This window comes from Balaenoptera physalus (genome assembly GCF_965194825.1).
Source record: "Balaenoptera physalus genome assembly, chromosome: 8".
NCBI classification, from domain to species: domain Eukaryota; kingdom Metazoa; phylum Chordata; class Mammalia; order Artiodactyla; family Balaenopteridae; genus Balaenoptera; species Balaenoptera physalus.
In genome coordinates this window covers 48152884-48179311 of record NC_138887.1, presented here as the reverse complement: position 1 = coordinate 48179311, position 26428 = coordinate 48152884, and the positions used below count along the sequence as shown (strand labels likewise).

The following is a 26428-nucleotide window of genomic DNA, read 5'->3' as shown; positions in this document are numbered from 1 at the left end:
GTCCTACAATAGAAGCACTTGGAACATACCTAAACTCAACACACAACCTGAAAGATATCCTCACCAGCCCCCAGCTACAGGCCGTGAACATGAAATAAGCAATTTGGGTGTTACACTTTACACATCAATATTGCAGAAGAAACCTGACTGATGCATTAAGCCATTCGCATTTCTTTAAATAGTAAACAATCAACATTATCCTAAATATTCATATAACATTCATACTGCTGATAAATCAAATCACAGATTTATAAGTCAAATTTCTCAGATATTCAAACATTGATTATAAACTTATTTAATTATACTCTCTAGATAATGACTTAGGAACTTCCCTGGCAGTCCAGTGGTTAAGACTCCGTGCTTCCAATGCAGGGGGCGCAGGTTCGATCCCTGGCCAGGGAACTAAGATCCCACATGCCGCGCAGCCAAAAAATTTAAAAATAAAAATAAAATAAAATAAATAATGACTTTAAATCACAGATTAACATAGGTTCTTATAAACGTTTTAAACAACTTATAATAAAGACAAAACACACACACACAGTATTATACTGATTACTAGCACTAAAGGGTTTGGGTAGACAAATGACTGCTTCTCAGTTGGATTTGGAATCCAATCACACAGTTCTACCCCAAACCACTGGTTACTAAATTAAACCTCTATTATAGTCAACACTCACTTTTACTTTTAATTAATTGCCTTTCTTACAGATTTTAATTTTTTGACACATGGTTTCTCTCTACAAAATGATATGTTCTTTCATGTTTTCTATGTCTGGCAGTATATAACCAAATAGCTTACCACTCTGACTTAATAGTCTAACCTGAAGGTTTAATTGACAACTTCTGTTTCATGAGTACCTCATTATAATTAGCAGAATATCTAGATCAGGGTTTTGTAAACTTTAAGGTACATGCAAATCACCTGTGAATCTTGTTAAACTACAGACTTTGGTTCAGTAGGTTTGGAATAGGACCTGCGATTCTGCATTTCTAACAAGCTCCCAAGTGATGCTGAGGCTACTGGCCCTTGAAACATACTTTGCATAACAAAGATATAGAGATGTCTTCTCCTGGGTGGTTAAGGATTATGTCTATGTAGCCCATTCTCCTCTTTGGGATAACTGACTCTTATTTTCTTGGAATACATTATCTTCTTGCACGGCTATTGTATGTGCTGAATAGTTGTCAAACCCCCATTCTATTGGTTACTTTATATGGCTGCTGGTGTTGAAGAGTTTCTTGGAACAATATCTACTTCTTCTGCTGTTCCCTGTGTATATTCTTTCCTGTATACAGACATAAAAATAAGGACATTTATATACCTCATAAACAGACTGTGAGGAAAAATTGTGAAAGACTTTGAAATCAGAAAAAAAAATTCTTAACTCTCCTGTCTAGCACAATTTTCCACGGTTCATTGATGGGGTTCAGGACACACTACCACAAAATATGGCACCTTGGCATATTGAATATATTAAGCTGAAGAAATTTGAGAGATGGCGTGTGCAGGAAGGACTTTCTGACCTTACTCTGAAGCAGTTTATGAAACCCTTATGTGAGAAGTGCCCTCCCTGTACTTGGAAAAGAACATCCTTATCTCCAAGACTCCAAGTGGAATCTGAACAGGCCTTGCTGTTTACCCCAGTTTTCTATACTTAGTTCATATCCCATTTTTGTCCTATCACATTTTTCCACCACTCTCTACTCTTCATCAAATCTAGCATTAAAACACTCAGGTATGGGACTTCCCTGGTGGCACAGTGGTTGGGAATCTGCCTGCCAATGCAGGGGACACACATTCGAGCCCTGGTCCGGGAAGATCCCACATGCCCTGGAACAACTAAGCCCGTGAGCCACGACTACCAAGCCTGTGCTCTAGAGCCCGCGAGCCACAACTACTGAGCCCGTGTGCCACAACTACGGAAGCCTGCTTGCCTAGAGCCCATGCTCCGCAACAAGAGAAGCCACCGCCATGAGAAGCCTGCGCTCCACAATGAAGAGTAGCCCGCGCTCACCACAACTAGAGAAAGCCCGCACGCAGAAACAAAGACTTAATGCAGCCAAAAAATTGATTAATTAATTAATTAAAAGAAAAAAAAAACAAGCACTCAGGAGTAACCACTTCAGCTCTTCATTTTCTTATGAAGTGTCTTGTGTCACATAGAACTTATATTAAACAAATTCATATGTTTTTCTCTTGTGAATCTGTCTTGTTCTTGTCCCAGCCAAGAACTTAGAAAGGTAGAAGAAAACCATATTTTTCCTCCACTGTAAACTATTTTACAACTCTGTAAGCTGTAGTGGACTAATAATAGTACAAAGGATTTTTGTCTATAGAAATGCAAATTAACAGTCGAATGCAATTTATTATTGCCTGTGGATATATGCATTTTCATCTATTTGTAAATTTATTTTGGCATTCCTTATTGCCTGTATATATACGTGGTTTTTTTAATTCTCCTTTGACCAAGTAGTAACAAATGGCTGGTACCTTCATTAATTAATGAGTCACATGGATTTATTTTATGTCTACATAAGAATGTCATATAGAAATAATGCTCGCTTTTAAAAATTATCCTTTAGCAAGACATAGAAATTGAAAAGAAAAAAACTGCTTACTGTCTTATTCACTATTTAATATCATTAATAAGTAAAAATTAAACAAATCTATTCATCTTCACCATTCTTTTGTCTTATATCCACCTTTTTTCTTACATTTTATTATTTTAACTTTTTTCTTTTGAGTATTATTGTGAACTTAGAAAATAAAAATAATGATTTGATTCTTAATTTTTCAAAATTTAGAATATGGGAACGCCTTTAATTTACACCTACGCCCTTTCAGCACTGACTCTAATGTTTTTTTAAAGTATCTTTGTCTTCTGTCAATAGAAGGATATTTCCTGACCCGTTTCCATTTTTTTTCCTGTCATCTGGGAAACTGCTACCGTCCAAGGAGTCCAGGCTCCTTTTGGTGGAGAAAAGTATCAAAGACCCAAATATGGGCATTATAAGTACACATGAGAGTTGGTGGTGAGTGAATGCTACTGCTGCTGAGGCATTGGAGAAGTCACAGAGTTGGAAAATATAAGTCTTTTTGGAGTCTTGAGTTCATACTCATTTTCCCAAGTATATTAAATTGCTATGTCCTACTTTTCTCATAGGCTGGGGTTTTACTGACCTCTGAGAATTTTTCCCATGCTTCTGCTAAAGTAAACATGCTAAACCCATAGAAAAACACAGAGACATAGGTTTCCAGACACAAAGAAGAATGCTTGGGGGACAGCTGCAAAACAAAGGTTTCTATCTTAATTCTAACTTATTTCCTTTCCCTAATCTTGTATGGATAGTTATTTACATATGACAAGAGGAGGGAAGAGAGTTGGAAACCACAAAGATTTGGGAAAATCACTTAGGGACATAATGAGGACAAGATATGAACCATGAACAAGAACTCAAATATTCTGTCTTAAACAATCTCCAGGGCTTCCCTGGTGTCGCAGTGGTTGAGAATCTGCCTGCCAATGCAGGGCACACGGGTTCGAGCCCTGGTCTGGGAAGATCCCACTTGCCGCGGAGCAGCTGGGCCCGTGAGCCACAACTACTGAGCCTGCGCGTCTGGAGCCTGTGCTCCGCAACAAGAGAGGCCGCGATAGTGAGAGGCCCGCGCACAGCGATGAAGAGTGGCCCCCACTTGCCACAACTAGAGAAAGCCCTCGCACAGAAACGAAGACCCAACACAGCCATAAATTTTAAAAATAAATAAATAAATAAATAAATAAATAAATAAATAAATAAATAAAAATTAAAAAAAAAAAATCTCCATTCCTCTGGGTTCGAACTAGATTCCCAAATTGGATGAAGTAAAATATTCATCTTAACCTCCCCCTTGGTAGCGACAGAGAGTCAGTGTTCTCCAAGAGCGCTGTAACTGTGGCTTATGATCCCCTGGAGCTTTCTCTAAAGCAGGAAATACAATTTTTTTTCCACTGTGAGGTTTTTCACTTTGGCTATGAAAACCAAGTACCACTTGATTCTAAAGAGTTTTCCTCTTACCAGCTAATTCCCCACTGAGTTTCCTCCCCTTAGTTGCACTTTTCATCAGAACAAATTACCTCTTGCCCCACCCAGAGAATTGGAACCATGATTAATGTCAGATTCTTGGATCTAAGCATTAAATACAGCCACATCTGAGTTACAGGGCTCAGGCATCCTCTCAGTTCCCATGTGAGGCAGCCAGAGGGTGGAAAGAGAGTACAGCTCCTGTCCCCATGGATTGGCTGTGCTTTAGCACAGAGCTCATGTGACTTGGGGCCAAACTCTCTTAAAATCTAGATTGTTTCTCAAAGACGATCAAATCAAAATTTAAGTGCCCTCCCTTCACACAAACATACACACACACACACACACACACACACTCAAAGAATGAAATGTTGTTGTATTACAATAAGATTCTTCCTAAAACTGTATCACAGATTACCAGGTAAAGAATAGACTTGAATGATTTGTATACACTTTGTGGGAATACTGTAGGGTCTGTCAACTAATATTATATTTCCATCTTGAAAATGACCTCCTCTCTGCTTGTCTGAAGCAAGCAGCAGTTAATGGTGAGTACGAAGCAACAAAGTGCTCTGTTCATTTCTGATCACTGAGAAGTTAATACTACCCCCAAAGAAGAGAAGTTATCCTTTAAAAATCACAAATGAGGGACTTCCCTGGTGGTCCAATGGGTAAGGCTCCACGTTCCCAGTGCAGGGGGCGCCGGTTCGATCCCTGGTCTGGAACTAGATCCCGCATGCCGCAACTAAGACCAGGCACAGCCTAAATAAATAAATAAATAGTTTAAAAATAAATAAAATTGATCACTTAACCATTCAAAAAAATCACAAATGAACCAAATTTGGGGACACATTTAAGTTACTATCTCTTTGAATCATTTGTAAGAGACAAAATTTGGGGTACCTAGGCTCACATATGGAGGAGGATGAAGTAATGTATAAAAGATTTTCCAAACCTCATGAGGGTGAGGTTAACAGGAGACCTTATTGCCTTACTTTCTGAAAAGATGCTGAAATTTGAACAAGCAATTCACAAACTCCATTTATCCAATTTTATCACATTCCAGTACTAGGTAAAGTTTATAGACAAGAAGTATTTATAGTCTAGTTAAATTTGTATATGCTTACTTCATTTACTGAATATCTACTATGTGCCAGGTCTTGTGTTAGGACTAGTGATAAAAAGGTAAGGAGGAAAAACAAATCCCTGCCACCAGAATTTCTTTTGGTACCGATTTTATAAGCAGTTCTTTGACTTTTGCATTTAAAAGAAGCAGCATTGGTTGTGAAGGCAGCTAGAAAGGAACAGTCATTTTGCCTAAATACTGAACTCAGTGGGGAATTAACTGGTGGGTAATAGACGTTTCTGAGCAGCCAAAACCAATTTCCCACATTCCAAATACTGAAAGTCATAAGTTAAATCCCTAGACATGCCTCCTGGAGCATTTATTCCTATTTTATACACAATTTTAGCCATGGTGGTACAGGAAAATACTGGCTCCCTTACAAAGACATATTGTGAGAACTTTCAATGGAGGGAGGGAGAGTCTCCAGCGAGGAACAGAGTGAAACTGTGCAGTCCTGGTTTACCTTCATCTGATTCTAGTAGCTTTGTTTTCAAAGTATGTTTGACCAACAGCCCACAACTGATAAAAGGGCAAACGGTGCCACAGCCTTATAAAGCTGGAGGTTACCCTGAGGGATTTGATAAGGTGTTACGATTTTATAGCCTTCAGAGAAAGTAACCCAGAAGATGTTATGGTTTTATTGCCCTGTAGCATGTTATCCAGTTTTGTATCTCAATTAGCCACAATTTTTTTTTTTTTTGCGAACAGTATACACATCTGTATGTGTGTGAAAGCATTCAAGGAAACCAACTCTTTTGTCTAATTGCCTAATTCCTGATTCCCTCACTAATAAAAAGTAGATACATTCGAACAAATACACTTGTTCAAGAATTTTGTTTTTAAAGCTCTGTAGTGTTCCACACATTATCTGAGATACCTGCCCTTCAAATACTGACATAAATTCACAGGTATCTCATCTATCTTGCTTTCTTCTTAGCTCCTATCCTGTCTACAGAAAGAGGCAGCCATCTAAACATTCATTCCAGAGTATGTTTTATTGATAGTTTTGATGGCTTTGTGGTTGGGACCAAGAGAGATGTATTCTTAGCTCACAGCAGCTCCCCAGACCTCTCCTTCCCAGCCTCTCATCAGCTGACTGCACCATGAAGGACCTGACCTGGACAATGTAACCATCTGACTATAATAAAATACCAAAGTTCTGTGCCAAGAGAAATGTACCCGGGGCGTTTTCTTAAAGAACTTTGCAGTATGCGTAACTCCGATATATTTACTGTTTCTGTTACTCCTTATTTGTTTCCCTAAAATAAGTGGTAAAACTTAAAATAAGAAGAGCCTATGCTGAAGGATTATGAGAATAAATTTTCCCTTTTTTATTTCTGTTCAAATATCTCTCATCCCCTATATATAAGCACTGTTAGCAATTTGGTTTGTAATTTGGTTTCCAGACAGTTTTTCTATGTATTTTCAATGTGTTCTGCTATCTTTCCATATAAAAGCCTGTCTTTTTGTATCATTTCCTCACAATTCTGAAAGATTTTCCCAAAAGACTTTGAATGTTGGTACAGCAATGGAATACTTGGAAATTGTGCTCAACCTATTTGGGGATTTAGAAAATTGCTTGTAATTTTTCTGTTTTGTCTATTATTGGAAAGACTTGTGGAGTATGGGGAAAGGTAGGTGGAAATGTGGAGAAGACGATAGAAAAGAAGCTTAGAGGGCTTCCCTGGTGGCGTAGGGGTTAAGAATCCACCTACCAATGTAGGGGACACGGGTTCAATCATTGGCCTGGGAAGATCCCACATGCCGCAGAGCAACTAAGCCCGTGCGCCACAGCTACTGAGCCTGCGCTCTAGAGCCCGCGAGGCAAAACGACTGAGCCTGCGTGCCACAACTACTGAAGCCCACGCGCCTAGAGCCCGTGCTCCGCAGCAAGAGAAGCCACCACAATGAGAAGCCCGCGCACCACAACGAAGAGTAGCCCCCGCTCGCCACAACTAGAGAAAGCCCGCATGCAGCACGAAGACCCAACACAGCCAAAAATAAATAAATTAATTAAAAAAAAAAAAAAGCAGGGTGGTCTTAGGCATGGGAAATGTGACTGGAGGTAGGGAAAAGGTGAGGTAATCGGTGTTCTGCAGAGGCGTATCCGCGTTACATGCCTCTTCATAGGATACATGTTCCAAAATGGTGCAGTTTTTAGTCTTCTGATGTCAAAAGGTCATTTACGGAACACCTGGGCAGGCCCAGTTTGGGGGTCAGTGGTCCCAACCACTCTTGGCCAGTTTGAACTGGACGAGAGTCAACTCCAGGTCCCTGGGAAACAACTTAAGCCCACCTGTTACTATAGTGACCCATACATCAGAGGTGTTATCTATAGGGGTGGTTAAGGAGTCCTGTAATATATTACCTAGGCTACGTGAAGCTTGGAGGGTAGGCAATTAAAGAAAAAAAACAACTAAAGCAGGTTGATTAGTAAAGGCAGGTTACAAACAGAGGGGGTTTTAATAAGCTGTTCCCTTATCTGCTGTTCTGTAAGACACACTCAAGGATTTCTAAGACGCCAGCTTCTGTTAACCCTGTAGTTTCAATCCCACGTGACAACAAATTGTGCATTTCTGCTTTGTACAAGGAGGAACAACCATAGCCTGGGCTAGGACCTGTGGTGGAATTAGAGCCACAGCTGTTTGGGTTGGCACGGGTCAGCAGACAGCAATCCTGAGGTTCAGTGTCAGCAACAGCAGTGACAGTGCAGGTGGTCACTGTGCAACAGCAGCATGGCCTGGTCAGGGCATGCCTTCAGACTGCTCAGGTTTCCGAAGGCAGTGTACCAGGCACCTTAGTCAACACTGAGTCAGCAGCACATTCTGGAGTTACAGCATCAGGGCTGCGCTGTGGAATCCTCTGGCCTCAAGGGGGCACACTGAGTTTTGGGTCTGCGAAGAAAAATAGCTAGAAGGACGAACATTTGGACATGAACCAGCTTCTTGGATATACAGTACTTGGGGGGGAAAACTCAAAAAATACTGGACTTCCTGCAGTCATCCATGCCACACTAGATTGTATAAAAAAAGGAAGCATGGCTTGTGAGGATCATATGAGGACATGCTTTTCCACATCACTCTGAATACTTCTTTTTTGCCTCTGCTGGATCCTTTTCCTCCACGGGTTCTAAATCAGTATTCTACTTTCCCTCATTTGTATTCATTCATTCATTCATTCATTTATTTATGGCTGTGTTGGGTCTTCGTTTCCGTGCAAGGGCCCTCTCTAATTGCGGCAAGTGGGGGCCACTCTTCATCGCGGTGCGCAGGCCTCCCACTATTGCGGCCTCTCTTGCTGCGGAGCACAGGCTCCAGACGCGCAGGCTCAGTAATTGTGGCTCACGGGCCTAGTTGCTCCGCGGCACGCGGGATCTTCCCAGACCAGGGCTCGAACCCGCGTCCCCTGCATTGGCAGGCAGACTCTCAACCACTGTGCCACCAGAGAAGCCCCACATTTGTATTCTTTTATTGGTGGCCACATCCTGAGTCTTCAATGACTTACTGGATATTTTACACATATATTATCTCACAGTTTACCTAAAACCCACCTTAACAAAGAATCCTTATAGGTGAAATTCAGCCTCTGTACCCTGGTACCAAACTGAAACTCAGAGACAGAGTTTTGGGTGAAGTAGAAAAGAATAGCTCTATTGCTTTGCCAGGCGAAAGGGGCCACAGCAGACTAATGCCCTCAAAACTATGTGTCTACCTGGAGGAGGTAATGAGGAGTTTTATACTAATGGTTCAAAGCAGATGGCATGATCAACTAGCTCATGGACATTTTTCTGATTGGTTGGTAGTGAGGTAATTGGGAGGCGGCATCATCAACCTTCTGTTTCCAACCAGTCTGGGGTCTACATGCTTGTGGGCATCACACAGTTAACTTCTTCCACCTGGTAGGGGTTTCAGTATCTGCAAAACAGCTCAAAGATATTATTATGTATATTCCTTGAGAGGCGGAATCAGGACCCCGCCCCAAGTCTGCACTATTGTTTCTTGACTGCTCCCCTCTTGTTTCTGCATTCCCTCCCTTCCTTGATCAGCAACTGTTTGAACCTGCCCTTTGGAAATCAGGGAAGGTCATGAAGGCTGAATGAAGCTTATTTCCTACAAACGAGAAACGGGGGACACAGAAAGACTTTTGTGTCCAGAAATCCCATAGGGTCCTGCTTAGTTCCATGCTTACAAATCAATAAGAAAAAAATGTGCGAAAGAAAAATGAACAAAGGACATAGGCAATACAGAAAATGCATGAAACAAAAAACGTAAATGGCCAATAAACATGAAAAAGTATTCAATCTCATTAGGAATTTTTAAAATAACACAAAAAATCATTTTTTGCCTGTCATATTTATAAAGGTTTCTAAAACCTAGGGTTCCACTGTCATTATCCGGATCTAAAGCTCTTTTTAAAATGGTGATCCCAATGCCTCCAAGCTCGTAGTCAGTTTTCTTGTCCACTTGGGACTCTTCCCTTCAGGTGAATGATCCCTCCATTCATTAGTTATCTTTACAAAAGGAACAAAGGAGGTCTTCTGACAATTAGAAAAGCTAAGAAACCTCAAAAGGTAGTCTACTACAGCAAAGTAGACCTAATCAAGTTTCAAGCAATAGGTACAACAAGTCTTCTCCAAACACTTAATATGCAAATATATTTGAGATTGTCTCCGAGAATGACATGTTAACGTATTTCGCAAAGTTGTATTCCCAGGGATACTATTTCAGGAGAGGAGAGAGGAGAGGGGGATGGTTCACAGCACTAGTATTCTGAAGAACACGTTTTGGGAAATGCTGGATTAAATAATAATAATTAATATTATTAGCTCAATAAAGTAATACTGTTTGTCTTGCTCTGGCACCAATCTAAGCATTTTTGTAAACCTTATAACAGTTCCATGGGAGGTTCTATTTTTACAGATAAGGAGACTGAGACACAAGAGAAGTTAAGCAATTTGCCCAAAGTTGAACAACTAGAGAGTGGCGAGTTTGACTTTGCATCCAGGCAAAACCTAGTGCCTAACCTCTGTGCTATATAACCTCCATGGTCTCTTTTTTTTTTTTTTTTTTAATTTATTTACTTATGGCTGTGTTGGGTCTTCATTTCTGTGTGAGGGCTTTCTCTAGTTGTGGCAAGTGGGGGCCACTCTTCATCGCGGTGCACGGGCCCCCCATTATCGCGGCCTCTCTTGTTGCGGAGCACAAGCTCCAGACGCGCAGGCTCAGTAATTGTGGCTCACGGGCCTAGTTGCTCTGCGGCATGTGGGATCCTCCCAGACCAGGGCTTGAACCCGCGTCCCCTGCATTGGCAGGCAGACTCTCAACCACTGCGCCACCAGGGAAGCCCCTCCATGGTCTCTTTAAGCTCTAAATCCTAAGGCTCTTCCATGACGTTTGGTGTTCTATATTCTGCAATACGTGAAAGGACTGTTCCAACATCAGGTAGAAAGGATGCTGCTCCTTGTTTCCTTTGCCATCCATCTCAGTGTTACAGAATAGCACTCCATCTCATCGCCAACATTTCTGCCTTTGAATCATGGATCCTTAGTGTCTGCCAAGGCCTTAGAGTAAGAAGACAGATTTCCACTTCATTTCAATTAAAAAATGTTTAAATACACTCACTCTTCAGTATCCTAGGTCGTTTAATAAAGTAAATGAAATTTTCCTCATTTCTAATTCCATTAGGAATAAATGGTTTCTATTGCCAGGGTCTGCTCTAAAGCCTCAAATTAGAGCTTACTCTTGAACAACAGGGGTCTGAACTGCACAGTTCCACTTACACATGGATTTTTTTCAATAAATACATGTAGTACTACACGATCCATGGTTGGTTGAATCACCTGATGCAGAACCATGGATATAGAGGGCTTATTATGGGACTTTGAGCATTCATGGATTTTGGTGTCCCCGACAGGTCCTGGAACCAACCCCCCTACAAATACCCAGCGATGACTGTATTGACTAGTTAAAATAGAAGATCTGAGAACCTTTAGATGAAAAGAAAAAGAAAAGGCGCACAAAAACATAAATGTCTTATTCTTTTGTAGAAACGTAGGCTTATATGCCACTTGCTCTTTCATTTGAGTTATACTATATTGTTTTGTTCTCATCAAGAGAAAGCATAATGCTTTGATAGTGTCAATTATTTTACTTAAAACGTTTCTATGTATTCCTATATAGACCTAGGTAGCAAATTAAAGGGATATGTATAAGTTTTCAAAATGTAAAATAATGTACAATTTCAAATAATCTTGTAGATTATCATATACTAGAAAGAAAAAATTATTATAGTTACAAAAAGCATGCTCCTGAGTTCCGTGACTAAGTTCCGTGTTCCTGTAGAACACTTGGGGAAGCCTAATTGAAGATTTCTGGACCTGACACCTGATCTTAGTCTCAAACATTGAGGAGTAAAACAGCCTAAGCAAGCAGGCATTCTACATCAAGGAGACATCAATGGGGATTGTGTGTTCTTGCCTTATGAATCCCAAGCAAATAAATCTTGTACTCCATGCAATAAACCTTTAACTTTCAGTATGTGATAGTCTTTCCTCATTTCATAAATATTTATTGAGAGCCTGCAATATGCCAGTCTCTGATACAGCAGTGAAGAAAACACCAACCCTGCTCCTACGGAGCTTACATTAATGGGAGACTCTTTAATGTGTTCTACCACCCAATTATCCAAAAAAGATAATCTCGCCACGTAATCCAATTGTGTAAAATCTGTCTTGGGCAAAGGGAACGGCACGCGCATCCTCGAATCAGCTTGAAATGAAAACTCAGCCTGTGCGGGAAGGACGCAGGGCGCCAAACGCAAGAGGGCGCCCTCGCCTCGCGCCGCTCGGAGCGGCGCGCCGCTGTGACGCGTAGGCTCCGCCCCATGCTCCCTTCATAGCGCCCCCGCCCCCTTGAGCGAAATGCGCAGACTCCTCCTCCGGGCTCTGCTTCTGCTGGAGACGCAGCGGAGTCGCAGACGTCGCCTCCCCGCGTGCTTCTGAGGTTAGCTGCCGGGCCTTGTCCTACCGCAGTGGCTGCGCCGCGCGGTTCGGGAGCAGGGCGCTGCAGCCGCGGTCCCGGCCTCGGTGTTTGGTAAACAGAAGCCCCAGCGTGCCGGGAGCGTGCAACCCCTCGCCCGGCTCGGCGAGCCCCGGGCGTGAACCGCGGTGACGGAGGATGGCAGCCTCCGGGGTGGAGAAGAGCAGCAAGAAGAAGACCGAGAAGAAACTTGCTGCTCGAGAGGAAGCTAAACTGTTGGCGGGCTTCATGGGCGTCATGAATAACATGCGGAAACAGGTACCGCCTCTGTGGGAGTGACCGACGGCGTCGGGGAGGTGGTCCGGGACTTGGGCCCCTGTCAGCCGCGGCTGAAACCCGCGCCCCGGGGATCGCGACCCTCTTCTTCCTCTATCCTCGCCCTTCCTTGCATTTTCGCACGCCGGCGAAGCCGCTGTCGGTGGAGGGTAGCGTTAAACAGTTCTCGAGCAAAAGTGCCTCGTCGTCCGCCGATGCTGTGGCTCCTGACTCCTATGGGGCCCCGTGGGCCGGCATTCGGCGTCGGGTATCGCTTGTATAACAGCTGTGCCCTAGTTATCTCTTTGTGAGGCGAGGATCTCTCCATTGGCCAGCCGTTTTAAGGTGTCGTGAGATCTCGGGCGAAGAACCCCACTGGCACAGCCCAAACCGAAGCCCCCCAAGGAAGGGAGAAGCATTGCTGGCCTGACATCAGCTCCTCTAAAATAAGGATCCCCGCCCCCCTTCTGTGTTACCAGGGTGGAGCTAGTAGAAGACAAATCCTCCTGTACGTGTTAATTTAGAGCAGAAACAGCCGTGGATAAATACCGTGCCGCCTTTTAAGGGCACCGTGCGCCTCTGTTGAGAGGAGTTCTTTGTTCTTTGATGTGTGGCGTATTAGTGAAAGTCTTCAGCACGTCGGCGAAAGGTGGGTTATGAAAAGAATGGGTTTTAACGCCAGAGCATGTAGACTAGAGCATCTATTTGTTTTTAAATTCCATAGCATCTTATACCAGTAGGCGTAGAAAAGTCACTTGGTTATTTTCTCGTCCTGGCAGCTTTATTTCTAGAAATATGCATCCAGGAAGATTTGTGGGAGTGTTTCAGTTTTGTGACCGTGGTCCTGTTTTTCATGACAAAAGCAGGACATGAGTATAAGTAACTGCAAAACCTAGTTTGCTCAGCTGGTGGTGCTGAAACCACACAACCCAGATTGGGACTGGAACCTACAGGCAGGGACTCGAATCCACCGTCTTTTAACTGAGATCACACACCTGGTCTCAGGACTTTAATGAAGCTCAGGTTCTTTTTTTGTTTTGGGGGGGTTTTTTTTTTTGGCTGCGCAGCGTGGCTTGTGGGATCTTAGTTCCCCGACTAGGGATTGAACCTGCGCCCACGGCAGTGAAAGCGCAGAGTCCTAACCACTGGGCCGCCAGGGAGTTCCCAAAGCTCAGGTAGTTTATGTCTCATGGCAGAAGGAATTCAGTGAAAGACAAGGTGATAGGTAAGAAGTGGATTTATTTATAGAGATACACATTCCATAGACAGAGCGCAGTCTGTCTCAAAAGGCGAGAACGGCCTTGGGAGAAACACACTTCACAGACAGAGTGTGGGCCATCGCAGAAGGCAAGAGTCCCCAAAATATGGGGTGGTTCGTTTCTATGGGCTGGGTAATTTCATAGACTAATGCGTGGGAGGATTATTCCAACTATTGCGGGGGGGTGGGGGGAAGGGGCGGAGATTTCCAGGAACTGGGCCAACACCTACTTTTTGGCCTTTTATGGTTAACCTCAGAACAGTCAGGGCACTGATGGGTGTGTCATTTAGCATATGCTAATACATCACAGTGAGCGTGTAATGAGGAAGAAGGTCCACTGGAAGTCAGATCTTCCACCATTTTGGACCTAGTTGGTTCTAACCAGTTTTTGTCATGTTCTATGGCTATGTCATTCTTTTAAAGGTTGTGCCCTGCCCCCTTTCCTCCTGTTTCAGTTCTGATGGGACTGTGGACAACAGTAGAGGAATTTAAGAGTTTTATGAGGATATTAACTTTGGTTTCTTTAAGCAGATTCTGCTGGGGTCTTGTCTTTGTTCATCAGCTCCTGACATTGTGCATGAATGCAGTAGATATTTGTGGGAGTGCCTTTAAATCTTGCCTGGTCTTTGGGCTGAAGTAGCTGTGAATGCTTGAATTCAATATTTTATGTAACTTTCATGTATCTATTTCCATGTATACATTCATGTTCCTTTCCTGTGAACCTTTCTTACATTTAGGACACCACTGACTTTGCATTGCTGGTGCATTTAACTAGCGTCTGCCTCTAAAACGTAATTGCACCGCAGTTCACCAGTGCCCACATTTGTTTCCAGCAACCCTCCCACTCCCCCAAATACATGTTTTCATACGCAGACTGTAGCATTGTAAAGCATTGCCTCATTCCCTGCGTAGATAGGGTGCAACTGGGTTGCAGCATCAGATGTTTACTTGAGGAGGAGGGGATTTTCTGAGACTGTATGTTTAGCTTTTGGGGTTTAAAAATTGATTCATATCCATTTCTTAGACTTAGCTTTAAACAATATTAGCATCTACTTATTTACTGTTAAAATAGAAATACAGTTACTGAAATACCAGGATTCTGTTACTGAGTAGGAAGGGGGAAATGGATGCTGGGTGAGACATCAGGAATTTCTTCGACAATGGTTAACTGGCCTTAATCTGCCAGTTTCTCCTTTTGTCATTGGCTTTGCTTGTTATTCAGACAGTTCTCCAGTAACACTTTTACCAACTTCATGGAATCCTGCATCTTTTGTAAGGTGGGCAGCTTCACTTTGCAGTTGATTTACATTATACATGTATTGTTCTGTTTAACATAACACAGAAGAGGCTCACCAAGAATGACTGACAAGGGCAGTTGATGGGAAGTGGCAGAAATAGAAGCTGGTCTGAGCCAGAGGAGGAATGTTTGAGTGAGGACCAGTTTTAAAAGTGTTCTTCTATGGTGAATACTTTTGTGTTATTACTATTTTTGCTTTCCCTTACGATCTCATTACTTTGGGGATCAGGATAATGAGTGCCTGGATGACAAGGGCCCCCAGTAACATCCCTATACAAATTTAAGAACACTGTGAAATTAGAATTCCGGAATCCCAATTCCTGCTCTATCATTAATTAGTTTTGTGATATTAGAAAAAGATTTAGGTCATTTCATCTCTCTGTAGCATTGCAGCCAATCTGTACGTAGTGGTGAAAGGGGGTTCTGCTGAACCCGCAGCCTCAGCTTCCAGTGGAGCCTTTTCCTCCATTATCCTTTCAGTCGTTTCTAGCCTTTTGTTTTTAAGTAAACTTTACAATGAAGTATAGGATTCACGAAAAGGATCCAAATCATAAATGTGCAGCTCAAAGAATTACTGCAAAACGAACACACCCCCTCCAAGAAAAAGAGATTGGCTAGTACACCAGAAAGTCTCCACCTTGTGCCCTTCTCAATTGCTACCCCCTCAAAGGTAACCACTATTCTAATTTCTACTACCATAGATTTGTTTGTCCTGTTTTTGAACTTGTATACATGGAATCATACAGTATATACTTGTGTGTCTTGCTTTCTTAAAGCTAGCATTTTTTTTTAATTTTTGAATTTTATTTTATTTATTTTTTTATACAGCAGGTTCTTATTAGTTATCCATTTTATACATATTACTGTATAAACGTCAATCCCAATCTCCCAGTTCATCCCACCACCACCACCACCCTGCCACTTTCCCCCCTTGGTGTCCAAGTCTAGAAACTGTCATACAGAGTGAAGTAAGTCAGAAAGAGAAAAATATCGTATGTTAACGCATATATGTGGAACCTGGAAAAATGGTACAGATGAACTGGTTTGCAGGGCAGAAATTGAGACACAGATGTAGAGAACAGACTTATGGACACTAAAGCTAGCATTTTGTTTGTGAGATTTATCTATATTGTTGTGTGTTGCTCTAGTCCGTCTTAACTGTGTGTAATATCCCATTGTATGAATACACCAGAATTTATCCATTCTATCATGTTGGGTATTTGGGACTGTTAAAAGTAGTGCTACTTTGAATATTTTTGTACATTTTGTACATGACTCTTGATGTGTACATGTATGCATTTCTGCATTTTTGTTGGGAAATACCCAAGCGTGGAGTTGTTGAGTCATAGGTTAGGCTACATTCAGCTTTAATAGATCCTGTGGTACAATTTCCGAAGTTGTGCCAGTTCACACTTTGGCCAGCTCTGTATGAGAGAGGCTTTTGCTCTACATCTTTGCTAACACTTGATATTGTCAGTCTTTATAACATTAGCCATTCTAGTGGATGTATAGTGGCATCTTATTTAATTTGGTTGAGCACCTTTTCATTCATTTTTCCAACTCTTTTTTAGATTAATGTTATTATCTGTTACACTAGAAAGGGGCTCTACAAAGCAGGGCAGGGTCAAAGTCACTCTTGCAGGTACCCAGTGCTATTGCTATTGTGTTAATGAAGTCCAGAAGACCCTTAACAATTGAGAGATGTTTTGAGAACTTTCTGGGTACCACTACAGTTCACAGTTTCCTCAGGTTAAATGAATTAAAACATAATTAGAATTTTAAAGCTTATGTTAAAGCCCCATTGAGAGTTAAGTGAGAGAACCACAAAGCTGATTTGAGGATTGGATGCTGGGCAGTCACCTGGGCTCACTTACTAACTGAAATGACTCAGCTTCTGTATACTCACCTCTCCAAGACTGTCAATTACTACATGTCATTAATCTTTAGGGTCTCTTGTGAATAATCCAAACCTTCTGCATTAAATCCTCAATAATAGAAACACCAGCCATTCTCCAAAGTGTTTTATATGCTTGTCTCATTTAATTTTCATAACAACTCCGATTGACAACTCCCATTATCCATATCTTCCTATTCTTAACTCTATTCTATTTTCTCTTTTTGTCTGTCCAGTTTAGGAGATATATCTCTCTCTTCACTGTCTTTTCAATGTCCTAAGCTTTCTTGGCCCTCAGTCCTTTTTTCACATCCTTTGGGCAAAAAGCACTGATGACTGTTTACCTTCTTTGTGCAAGGCTTCTAAGCACAGCTGAAGAATATTCCATTACTGGGCAGTCCTCTGCCAGGTGAGTCCTAACTTCAGCTGGGCTGGCAGTACTACTGGTGAGCAGTTCTACTTACTATTTATTTTACTGTTTTCCTCTAACCCAAGCCCTTACTCTGTATCCTCATTTTCAGTACATCATCTCTCTTTTGACATCACAAATAAATAGAAGTCATTAGTCTGGAACTATCTAACTTTAAACTTTCCACCACCAAATCTATAAACCTGTTTTGGCACCTTTTTTTTATTCTGCTGCAATGGATAAAGCCATTTAAAGCCAGTACTTTCACCTGGGCTTTGACTTTCTCAGTACTAGTGTAGTCAGAAAAGTTACACCATTAGTTATTCTTTCTTTGTTAAGCATCTTTAACTTCTCCTTCTCTGCTGGATTCTAGCCATCAACATTTAGGCATGTTTTAACCTCTCTAGCCTTTAAGCTAACCAACAAACCAATACACTTATTCTTAGTCTCAATATTTCCCTGTAAATAAAATCCCTCTCCCCCTTGTTAAAACCAAAAGGTGGGTAGAGTCACTGCCTCTTGGCTCACTGTTTATCTATTCCCCTATTTCAGTTTGGCTTTCTAACTTATCCATTTAGATGAGTACTTGTTGAGAACCCATTGTGTGAGACCTACTTACCGTAAAATGGCAGGTACAAGAGACTGATACAAGGCCAGTGTGACTGGAGCACAGAACATAAGGGGAGGATGGTGCAAGATGAAATTGGAGAAGTCGCTAAAGATCTGCCCGTGTATAGCCTCATAAGTCAAGTTAGGGGGTTTTGCCTTTATTCTAAAACCCTTTCAAATATATGTGTGTATAAGAGGAGGAACAGGTGTGTCAGTCTTTCTTTTGAAAAAGATGATTGACTGCTCTATGGTGAATGAATTAGCTCTCAGAGTAGAAGCTGGCAGACCAAACAGGAAGTTGTTACAGTAGCGCAGTGAGATGGTCCTTTGGACTAAGGTGATAGCAGCAACGGCAATATCAATAAAGAAAAGATGGTATATTCAAGAGATTTAGGAGGTAAGATCAACAAGACTTAGTGATGGTAACGACATGTGGTTGTGATGACTAAATTAGAAAAACAAATTAAAATAACTTAAAACAGAACCTGATAATGAGTAAGCTCTCAATAAATGTTGGCTCTTTTTGCTGTTGTTGTGATGGTGGTGGTTGATTGGATGCTGAGGGGTTCTGTGCAAGATGTCATTTATGACCTCCAGGGTTCTGAAATGCATAACTAGATGGATGGTGACACAGTTCTCTGAGAGAGGAGATACTGGAAACGGATCAAGGCTTTGAGGAAAGGATTATAGTTTGTGTTTTAGATAGTTTAGTTTGCAGTGCCCCTGAGACATTAAGGTATCTGATGAGTTGACAGGTCTGGAGAGTTGTGGGTTAAAAGTATAAATTTTTGAGTTATCTGCATATAGAAGATAAACTTCATTGAAGCTGTGGGGAGTTAAGAATCTAGGATAAAGGCTGGGTAGGGAATGAGCCTGTAAAGAAGACAAAAAAGTAGTGGCCAGAAGAGTAGGAGGAAAATGAGAGTTTTGAGGATCAGAGAAGAAATTGTTTCAGAAGGAAGATGACAAATTTTGATGCCTAAGAGAAGTCAGAGTAAGATTAGAACTAGAAACGTTCAGAGGATATAGCAACAAAGAGGGGTTTATTGACTGTGATGAGAGTTGTTTTGATGGGGAGACGGATGGAAGTCAGATTAGTGTGAGTAGGATATGAGAAAATTGAGACAGTTCATTTGAGATTTGGCCCTGAAGGGAGTGAGGGAATCAAATAAAGGCTTTTTAAATGGAAGATGTATGTGTGTTTAAAAACTAGTAGGAAGAATTCATTTGAAATGGCGAGGTTTAATGTATGTGAAACAGAATGGGTGATTGATAGGTGATTCCTGAGATGAAGTCCAAAGTAAAGGTGAGTAATCTCCCATGGGAGGAGGATGGTTCCTCTTCCATAGGAGTGGGAAGGAGGAGAGGGTTGGTAGGTACATAGGTGGGTGTGTTTGGAATCAAGAGAATGAAGGAGTTCCTATCTAGAGGCTTTTGTTTTCTCTGAAAAGTAGGAGATGAGATCATCTGCTAAAATGAAGGAGGAAGAAGATGAAGCTGGAGGTTGAGGAAAGTTGTTTTGTGAAGAATAGAAATGGTATGATGGCTGGCAGTGTGGTTTTGTTTTGTTGCTGTTTTGGCCGCACCACATGGTGTGTGGGATCTTAGTTACCCGACCAACCAGGGATCAAATCCATACCCCCTGTAGGAGTCCTAACCACTGGACCGCCAGCACATCTTAAGAGAGACATGATTGTATTAAAATTACCTTCTGAGAAGAAGGGGGACAGTCAAGATTTGGGAGATGCAGGAACCAGGGTAGCCCCAAAAGCCTCTGGCCTTTTTCTAGGACAGTGTCTTCATTGCACCTCACCTCTGACTATTTGCAGTCTGTTTCTCTTTCAGAATTTCAAATCCTGGAGAGAGAGGATCTGATAGACGTAGTTTGGGTTAAATGTTAATCCTGTGAATAAATTATCCTAAGCAGAATAGGGCCATGTAGCACAAACATGATCTTGAAAGGCCCATGTATTGAGGCCATTTCCTGAGAAGGAAGAATTGTAAGTCAGGTGGCTACTCCAGTTGGCATCTACTACAAAGATTCATATTAGTGAAATCACTGATTAATTTTTTAGTACGTAATATAGCATATAATTTAGTTACATTCCGTTGAGCTGTCAAAAAATGTGGTTGATTAACATTTAAGAGAGACACTCTTAAGAATATGCCATCTTAAAGATGTTTAAAAAAAAAAAGAATATGCCATCTTATTTCAGGTTAGCTTACTGGAAAATGGTGTGCCAGGATTAAATGAGTTCTGCCTTAGACCTTCTCTTTGAGTTGCAATTAAATTGAATCACAATTTAATATTACACTGTAAGCTATTACTGTGAAAAATTATTTTAAAATGGTTTTGTGTCTTCTATAAAACTTCTTTTAGTAATTTTGCCTTTAGTCACTCATTGCTTTAGGAAGCAGCATGCTATAGTGGAAATAACATGGACATTGGATTCAAACAGATTTCTGGGTTTGAATTCTGCTCTGTCTTCTTACTAATTGTGTGACGTTGAGCAAGTCGATTCTTCAGCCTTTTGTGTTCCTATGTGCACAATGATCATAATATCCTACCTTACTGATGTTGGGACTAGTGAGAGAAAGAATGTGAAAACTCTTGATAAATTATTCAGTGTTACGCAGATATTGTTGGTATTGTTATTATCACAGTGAATCTGCTGGGATTCTTGGTTACCAGCAACAGAAACCATTCTGTCTTAAGTAAAAGTAATTTATTGCAAGGGTATCGGGAATTTACACCATTCACCGTAGGCTGGAAGATGAGCAGTCCTGGTAAACAAGCCTAGGGATTCTTTGGTAGCTAGGCTGCAGAAACCCTGGAGTCAAGGTTACAATGCAGGAACAGTCTTGACGACTTGCTGGTGCCACCATAAAGACATCCCGTTGTCCCCGACACACCGCCCCATCTTTCTGTCATTCACCCAAGATTCAGAATCCTGGAAGTAGGTATCTAATTGGTTGGCCTTAGATTGTTTGCCAGATTAGGGCTCTGCTAAGGAGTGAATAGAAGAATTATCTGACTTACTTGTTCCATAACGAGAGGCAGGCTCTGAGAATTGCCCTCTCCCCAAGATAGTTCATAATGAGGATTTTTTCCAGAAATGAGAGTTTGGGGTTCTAGGAGGCAGGGGAAATTGGATGCTAGATTGCCAGAATCCACAAATACCCACTATGACCTATACCTTAGGTGTCCAATGCAAACATGCATGCCCTTATTCTGTCCTATGATTTTTTAAAAATTATATATATATATATATATAGATAGATATCACCAATTAAATTTTTTCACTTACCATATCTAACTCCAAGATCACTTGGTGATATCCATTTCTTCTATAGGCATTTTAAGACCCTAAGGGTATATGTAATAATAGATTCTTTATATGATCGTGGAGGGGAAAGGAAACTAGTTAACACTTAGGTAAATATAAAAGCAAAGATGAAAATAAAAGTAGAAGCCACATTCACTGTTTATTATTTTTTCATTGTTGTATTTGTGACTTCTTCCTTCACTGGCTATTCCTATTCTTTGTCTTTAGCCAACCCCTTAAGGTTCTTTATCTGATGGGGTGACCTGATCTTTTATTCCTAGATATCTTGAACCTTTGGTCTTGCGTGTATAGGGTTACTTTAGTCTTACATTAACATTTACCACTGCAGTTGGCAGTACTAGTGTTGGCTCTGGGATTTGATTTTATGCTACTTAAAAGCTGATTAGTTAGCCTGTTGCTGTTTAATGGATGCTGGCAGAAGACATGAGACTCCTAGGTCAGAGACAACAGACTTGATTGTTCACAGCATAGCATCACCAGCATCAGCATGTATGCATCAGTTCCCCTTGCCCCACAGGTACTATGAGGGTGACATGGTGGGACCCAGATGGATGTTAGGGTTTGTGTTGCAGCTAAGGAATAAACAGTAAGGAATCTGCCACTTTTATAGCAAATGATAGGCAAGCTTGCTGTTTATCCTGGAGGGGAGACATTATCTCACCCTTATGGTCGCTTTCTGCCAACAAAACCCTGAGAAATGATGGCCTGGGTAAAAAGTGGTAGAGCCTTGCCTTCTTGGCATGTCCAGGAAGATACGCAGGAACTCGAGACCCATAGAGAACTGTCTCTCCCAACAACCAGAAGGTATCCAAGGGGGTCCCCTGAGTTCCAGTCATCTTCTGTCCCATGGAGGAAGAGCAACAACTTTTTTCTTGATGGCCAGGATCAGGCACCTACCCAAATGTAATAACTTTTTACCGGTGGCATGAGGAGGCCAAAATGGCCAGGTCACAGTCTTAACTGTCCATTCTGTGGAAACGTTGTTATATCGCTTGATTAAATGATTCTTCTTTTGGGTCCCCAAATCTCTAAACTGCTAGCAGAACCCACCTCCAGAAAGACTAATTGCTGAGATCAGAAACAAAATTTCTGTAAATGAATCCTTAAGCATATTAGTGAGGGGAGCCTCTTCCATGCCTTGGTTGCCAGGCTAGTTCTGGCTAGAACCCATTCTATCTATACAAATTAAGTGAAATCCACTTAATTTGTATAGATAGAATGAAAATGGATTGAAAATGGATTCAGCTGCTTAAAGAAAAAGGTTTGAAAACCACTGATCTGAGGCTTTTCCCTGAAAAGAGAATAAACTGTGTGTGTCTTTCTGTGTCTAAGCGGTGTTGAGAACAGAGGATTTGCAGGGGTGGTCTTAAGCAAAGCCTCATCTTCCAACTTTATTTTACTAGAGAAGCACTGCATATAGGGGATTACCAGGTAGTTGCCCATCTGTCAATAGGGTGTTCTATTATGTCTCAGTTGGCTGTTGATCTCTACATAAACTCCCTGAGTTGAGAATCTCAGAGAGCTGAATGGTAGAATTCAGGCACCAAATCCCCTCACAAAAGTTGGCTGGAGAAAGTACTGTGAGTTCGAATTCCCAGGTTTGCTTTGTCTTTTAGTTGTTCTGTTTTCTTACTGGCACAGGGAGTGCTTTGTTCTATCTTAAATGCTGACAAGGCATCCTCTATCAATGACTGTTCCTTTTTGTAGCCTCTGAAGAACAGTTGAAGAGGTTATTTACATTTTTACTCCAGAAAGCTCTGGAATGGGTCGATACCTCTTAAGTTAACTCTAGACTGGAAGGTCATTTCCATTTCTCATCTCAAATTTTTCTCAGCCAAGATGTCATTCATAGCTCTCTGGATTGTCTGCAGTGAACCGAAGGACAGCACTCCATCTAATTCCATATTAGCAACAGAAAATCCCCCAAATTTGTCTGTTATGAACCCTCTTATTATTAAATTCCCACATCTATAATCTCCCTGTAAATTAAAATTAAAGCAATTGAAAGGCAAAAGTCTGCTCTCCCTGGTTTCTTAAACTGCTCAGTCTCAGCCAGAAGGCGTTCACTTAAGTGTTTGGGTCAAGTCAGGGTAACTTCTTCAGCAGCTTCAGCGTCGGCTGTCTTCCATTGGAATAGATTAAGTTAGTTTAGCACCTCCAAAGCTGAACATCTCCAGTTTCAAGGTAGTTTGTGTCACGTGTTTTCAGTATGTCAAAGGGTCTCTGGGACTTTTAAGATTAGCATAGTGTCACCCCCACCCCTACAAACCTGAAAAGATTCAAGCACATCTCCTCTCTCTACAATAAATAGTGCAGATGTTGACACATTATTATACAGTCCTAACCCACCTTATTGTTCCCAGCCAAAAACACACAGAAACTTCGTTTCTGGAGGAACAGGGTTTTCAAAGTAAGAAAATCTTGGCTTTTGGTTTTGACAGATTGCCAGTCTGTGTCATTTCTCTGTAATTGATAGACCCTAAGACTAAACTCAGCTGGGAAGAATCACTTATCAAGAGGCTAATAGGGACACTATGTTTACTGGATAGGGAAGGAATTTCACATATGCATAGTAATGTTTCATTGGCATATGATACATTGTTTTTCACGGGCAAAATGTTAGGTATTTGCCAGGGGGATTTCTCAGCTGCTCAGTCTCTTAGAGTTTCTTTTTTCCCCTTGTTGTCCATCCTGCATGTTTAAAGATTAATTTTCATTTCTTTTTTGAACCCTGTGGTCCTGGCCACTCAGTGCAGAAATGATTGAGTTTTGTCTAGTGACAAACTCTTCCCTCCCTGTTGGGAGGAGAGTGGTCCCCATTTGTGACAGGCAGTTGTGCAGAGCACAGTTTGTGGCCTTGAATTCTCTGCAGTTCTAATCCTCCTGGTTGTTCTGCACCTTCGTGTCCTCATTAGAAGCCTCACCTCCTGTGAAATTCCTTATATGTATACATATACATGTGTATGTTTAAAATATATTGAGGTATAGTTAATTTACAGTGTTGTGTTAGTTTCAAGTGCACAGCACAGTGATTCAGTTTCTTTATATACATTAATCCTGTCTCTCGGAAGAGCCTTTTCTTGTTTCCCCTCCATTTGTCTCAGCTGGAGTGTGACCTTTAACAGATTCCTCTAAGGCCTGTGGCCCTTTACAGCGTGCTCCTCAAAACCTTGCCTTTCTTCATTTTTTGTTTTCCAGGCCTTGGAAACTTGGTGGTAGCAGACACATTCCTTTCTGTTACCTATTTGTGTCAAAATGGGCTGTGTCTTTGTGTCTGTTCCTTCCAGACAGCCCCAGCTGAGTTATTAACCTGTTTTTAAGTTGAAAACTTTCCTATCCGGTAGAGCTAACATTGTTTAGATCAAATGCCTCTTTTCCTTTTCTTTTTGGGCCCAGATGTTTTGCTAACCTACTTCTACTAGTGCCTTTCAAAGTCTGTAGATTTTGCCATGGTGGAAAATAAGAGGTCTGTGCGTTCAGGATTACTGCCAACCCTTAGCACCCTCAGTAAGGTAATTTTAATCATGGGGAAGCCCAGCATCTAACTTAGGTCTGGACTATGTCTGAATTATTTGGCTTCCCTTAAGGTGACCTAGTACTCTCCCTTAGTCTTATCTCCACAAACTTCCCATATACGTTGCACTAGAGCATATACCGTTCCTGTCTTCCCACCAGATCACCTTGCAGATTATTTAATAATGCATGAAATACTCTACTGCTGCTCTTCCTTTTCCCTTTTCAAATCAATCTGAACTTACTGTAATCACCTACTATAATTGTCCCAGGCTTTTGAGGGCAGTCCTTTAATTATGTGTTTGATTTCTTACCTTTAGCTTTAAAATAAATCTTATAAAAAAATTCCAGGATCAAGCTTCTTTCTGAGAGAAACGATTTAGTCTGCTCCTGAATTCTTTCTTCCTTCATTGTATCTCTTTGGTCCATATTACTTTTGTATAAATAACAATAAAAATAACTTTTTTGTGTTTCCTAATCTCGTCTTTTAGAGAACAGTTATACCAAAGTTTATCTCCTTTCCCTTTCGAAGCTGTTTGGCCTAGCTTGTCATATGTTTCCCTTAAGGAAGGAAATCCCCTTTTCCTTTATTAATCTAGGTGTGTTCCTTTGTTTTTCTTTAACTGTCCCACTCGCCTTATTGTGATTATACATGTGTTTAAGCCCAGTGCTGTTTTTCTTGCTTTTCTGAACAAAGATGATTTCCAAAGAGGCCTTTTAAATTTTTTCTCTTAACCTTTGGGTTTATTATGGCTTTGTTGAGACTTTTCTAGTATCTCAATCCAACATGATGATTTACCCTATATAATAAGGGTTCCGTTTTCGTTTATCCTTTCAGTGATTTAAATCCACCACCCAACTATAGTTGAATCTACAGTCTACCCAGGGATTTGTACCCAGGGTCAACTTGAAATCACGCTGGGAGGGACTGATTGCAGAACCTTGTTGACAAGCTACATAAATCCAAAGGTTAGTCATTCCTCAGTCCTCTCCTTGGGATACAGTAAAGAATAGAATTTGGGACAGCTGCTTGCATGCCTCCTACTAACGCCAGCACACATTGTTAAAAGCTAGAACCTCATGCAATGCTGTGGAGCTTACAGGAACCTAAAGTGCCTTTTGCAGTCCTGTCTGGCAAATACATAAAGAGAGCAAAAGGTTATTCCACTAATGCATGCCTAAAATGCTTGCCTGTTTTGAGGTCTTTCCAAACCAAAGGACTCTTCCCTCAAAAGTGTCTAATACTTGCAAACACTAAAGTAGCACCAAAGTTTCTGTTTGCCTCTGTTTGAGTGTCTATGCATACGGATTTGAGGGGCCCTCTTCTTCTTCTGGTTCTAAATATTTGAGAAGTAGAGGTAGGAGACAGATAAATTAATGGTGATGACAGACTAGTGAACATGGCATTGAGTTGAGCATAAAATGGGCTTCCTCTTCTTTTTCCCCTTAACCAAAAACTTACCCAGTCTGAGGCAGAGCAGCTGAGGAATGGGAACAGTCCTCTCCTGCCATAGATAGGGGCAAGCCTCCCAATGAATTATGTTCTACTTTGGGGGCAGATTAATGGAAGAAGAGTGAGCCAGGAGGCCTGGCTCTGTGTGGTCAGTGACCTCTACCA

At 41.3% G+C, this 26428-nt stretch overlaps 1 protein-coding gene across 5 annotated transcripts in view; it reads left to right on the top strand.

Annotated features, from left to right (window-relative positions):
* Positions 1 to 12113: 12113 nt before the first annotated feature.
* Positions 12114 to 26428, top strand: part of KLHL7 (kelch like family member 7) — a 56406-nt gene continuing 42091 nt past the window's right edge. Inside the window, exons 1-3 of one of the 5 annotated variants that reach the window (XM_082472719.1) lie at positions 12349 to 12486; positions 12963 to 13132; positions 25649 to 25779. Coding sequence is in view for 1 of the 5 variants with exons in the window: in XM_082472716.1 (XP_082328842.1) it covers positions 12367 to 12486 (120 nt within the window). In the remaining 4 variants the exon portion in view is untranslated. Of the gene's footprint in view, positions 12487 to 12962; positions 13133 to 25648; positions 25780 to 26428 lie in introns of all 5 variants that reach the window. The other 4 variants (XM_082472717.1, XM_082472718.1, XM_082472720.1 and 1 more) reach the window with 4 other exon arrangements.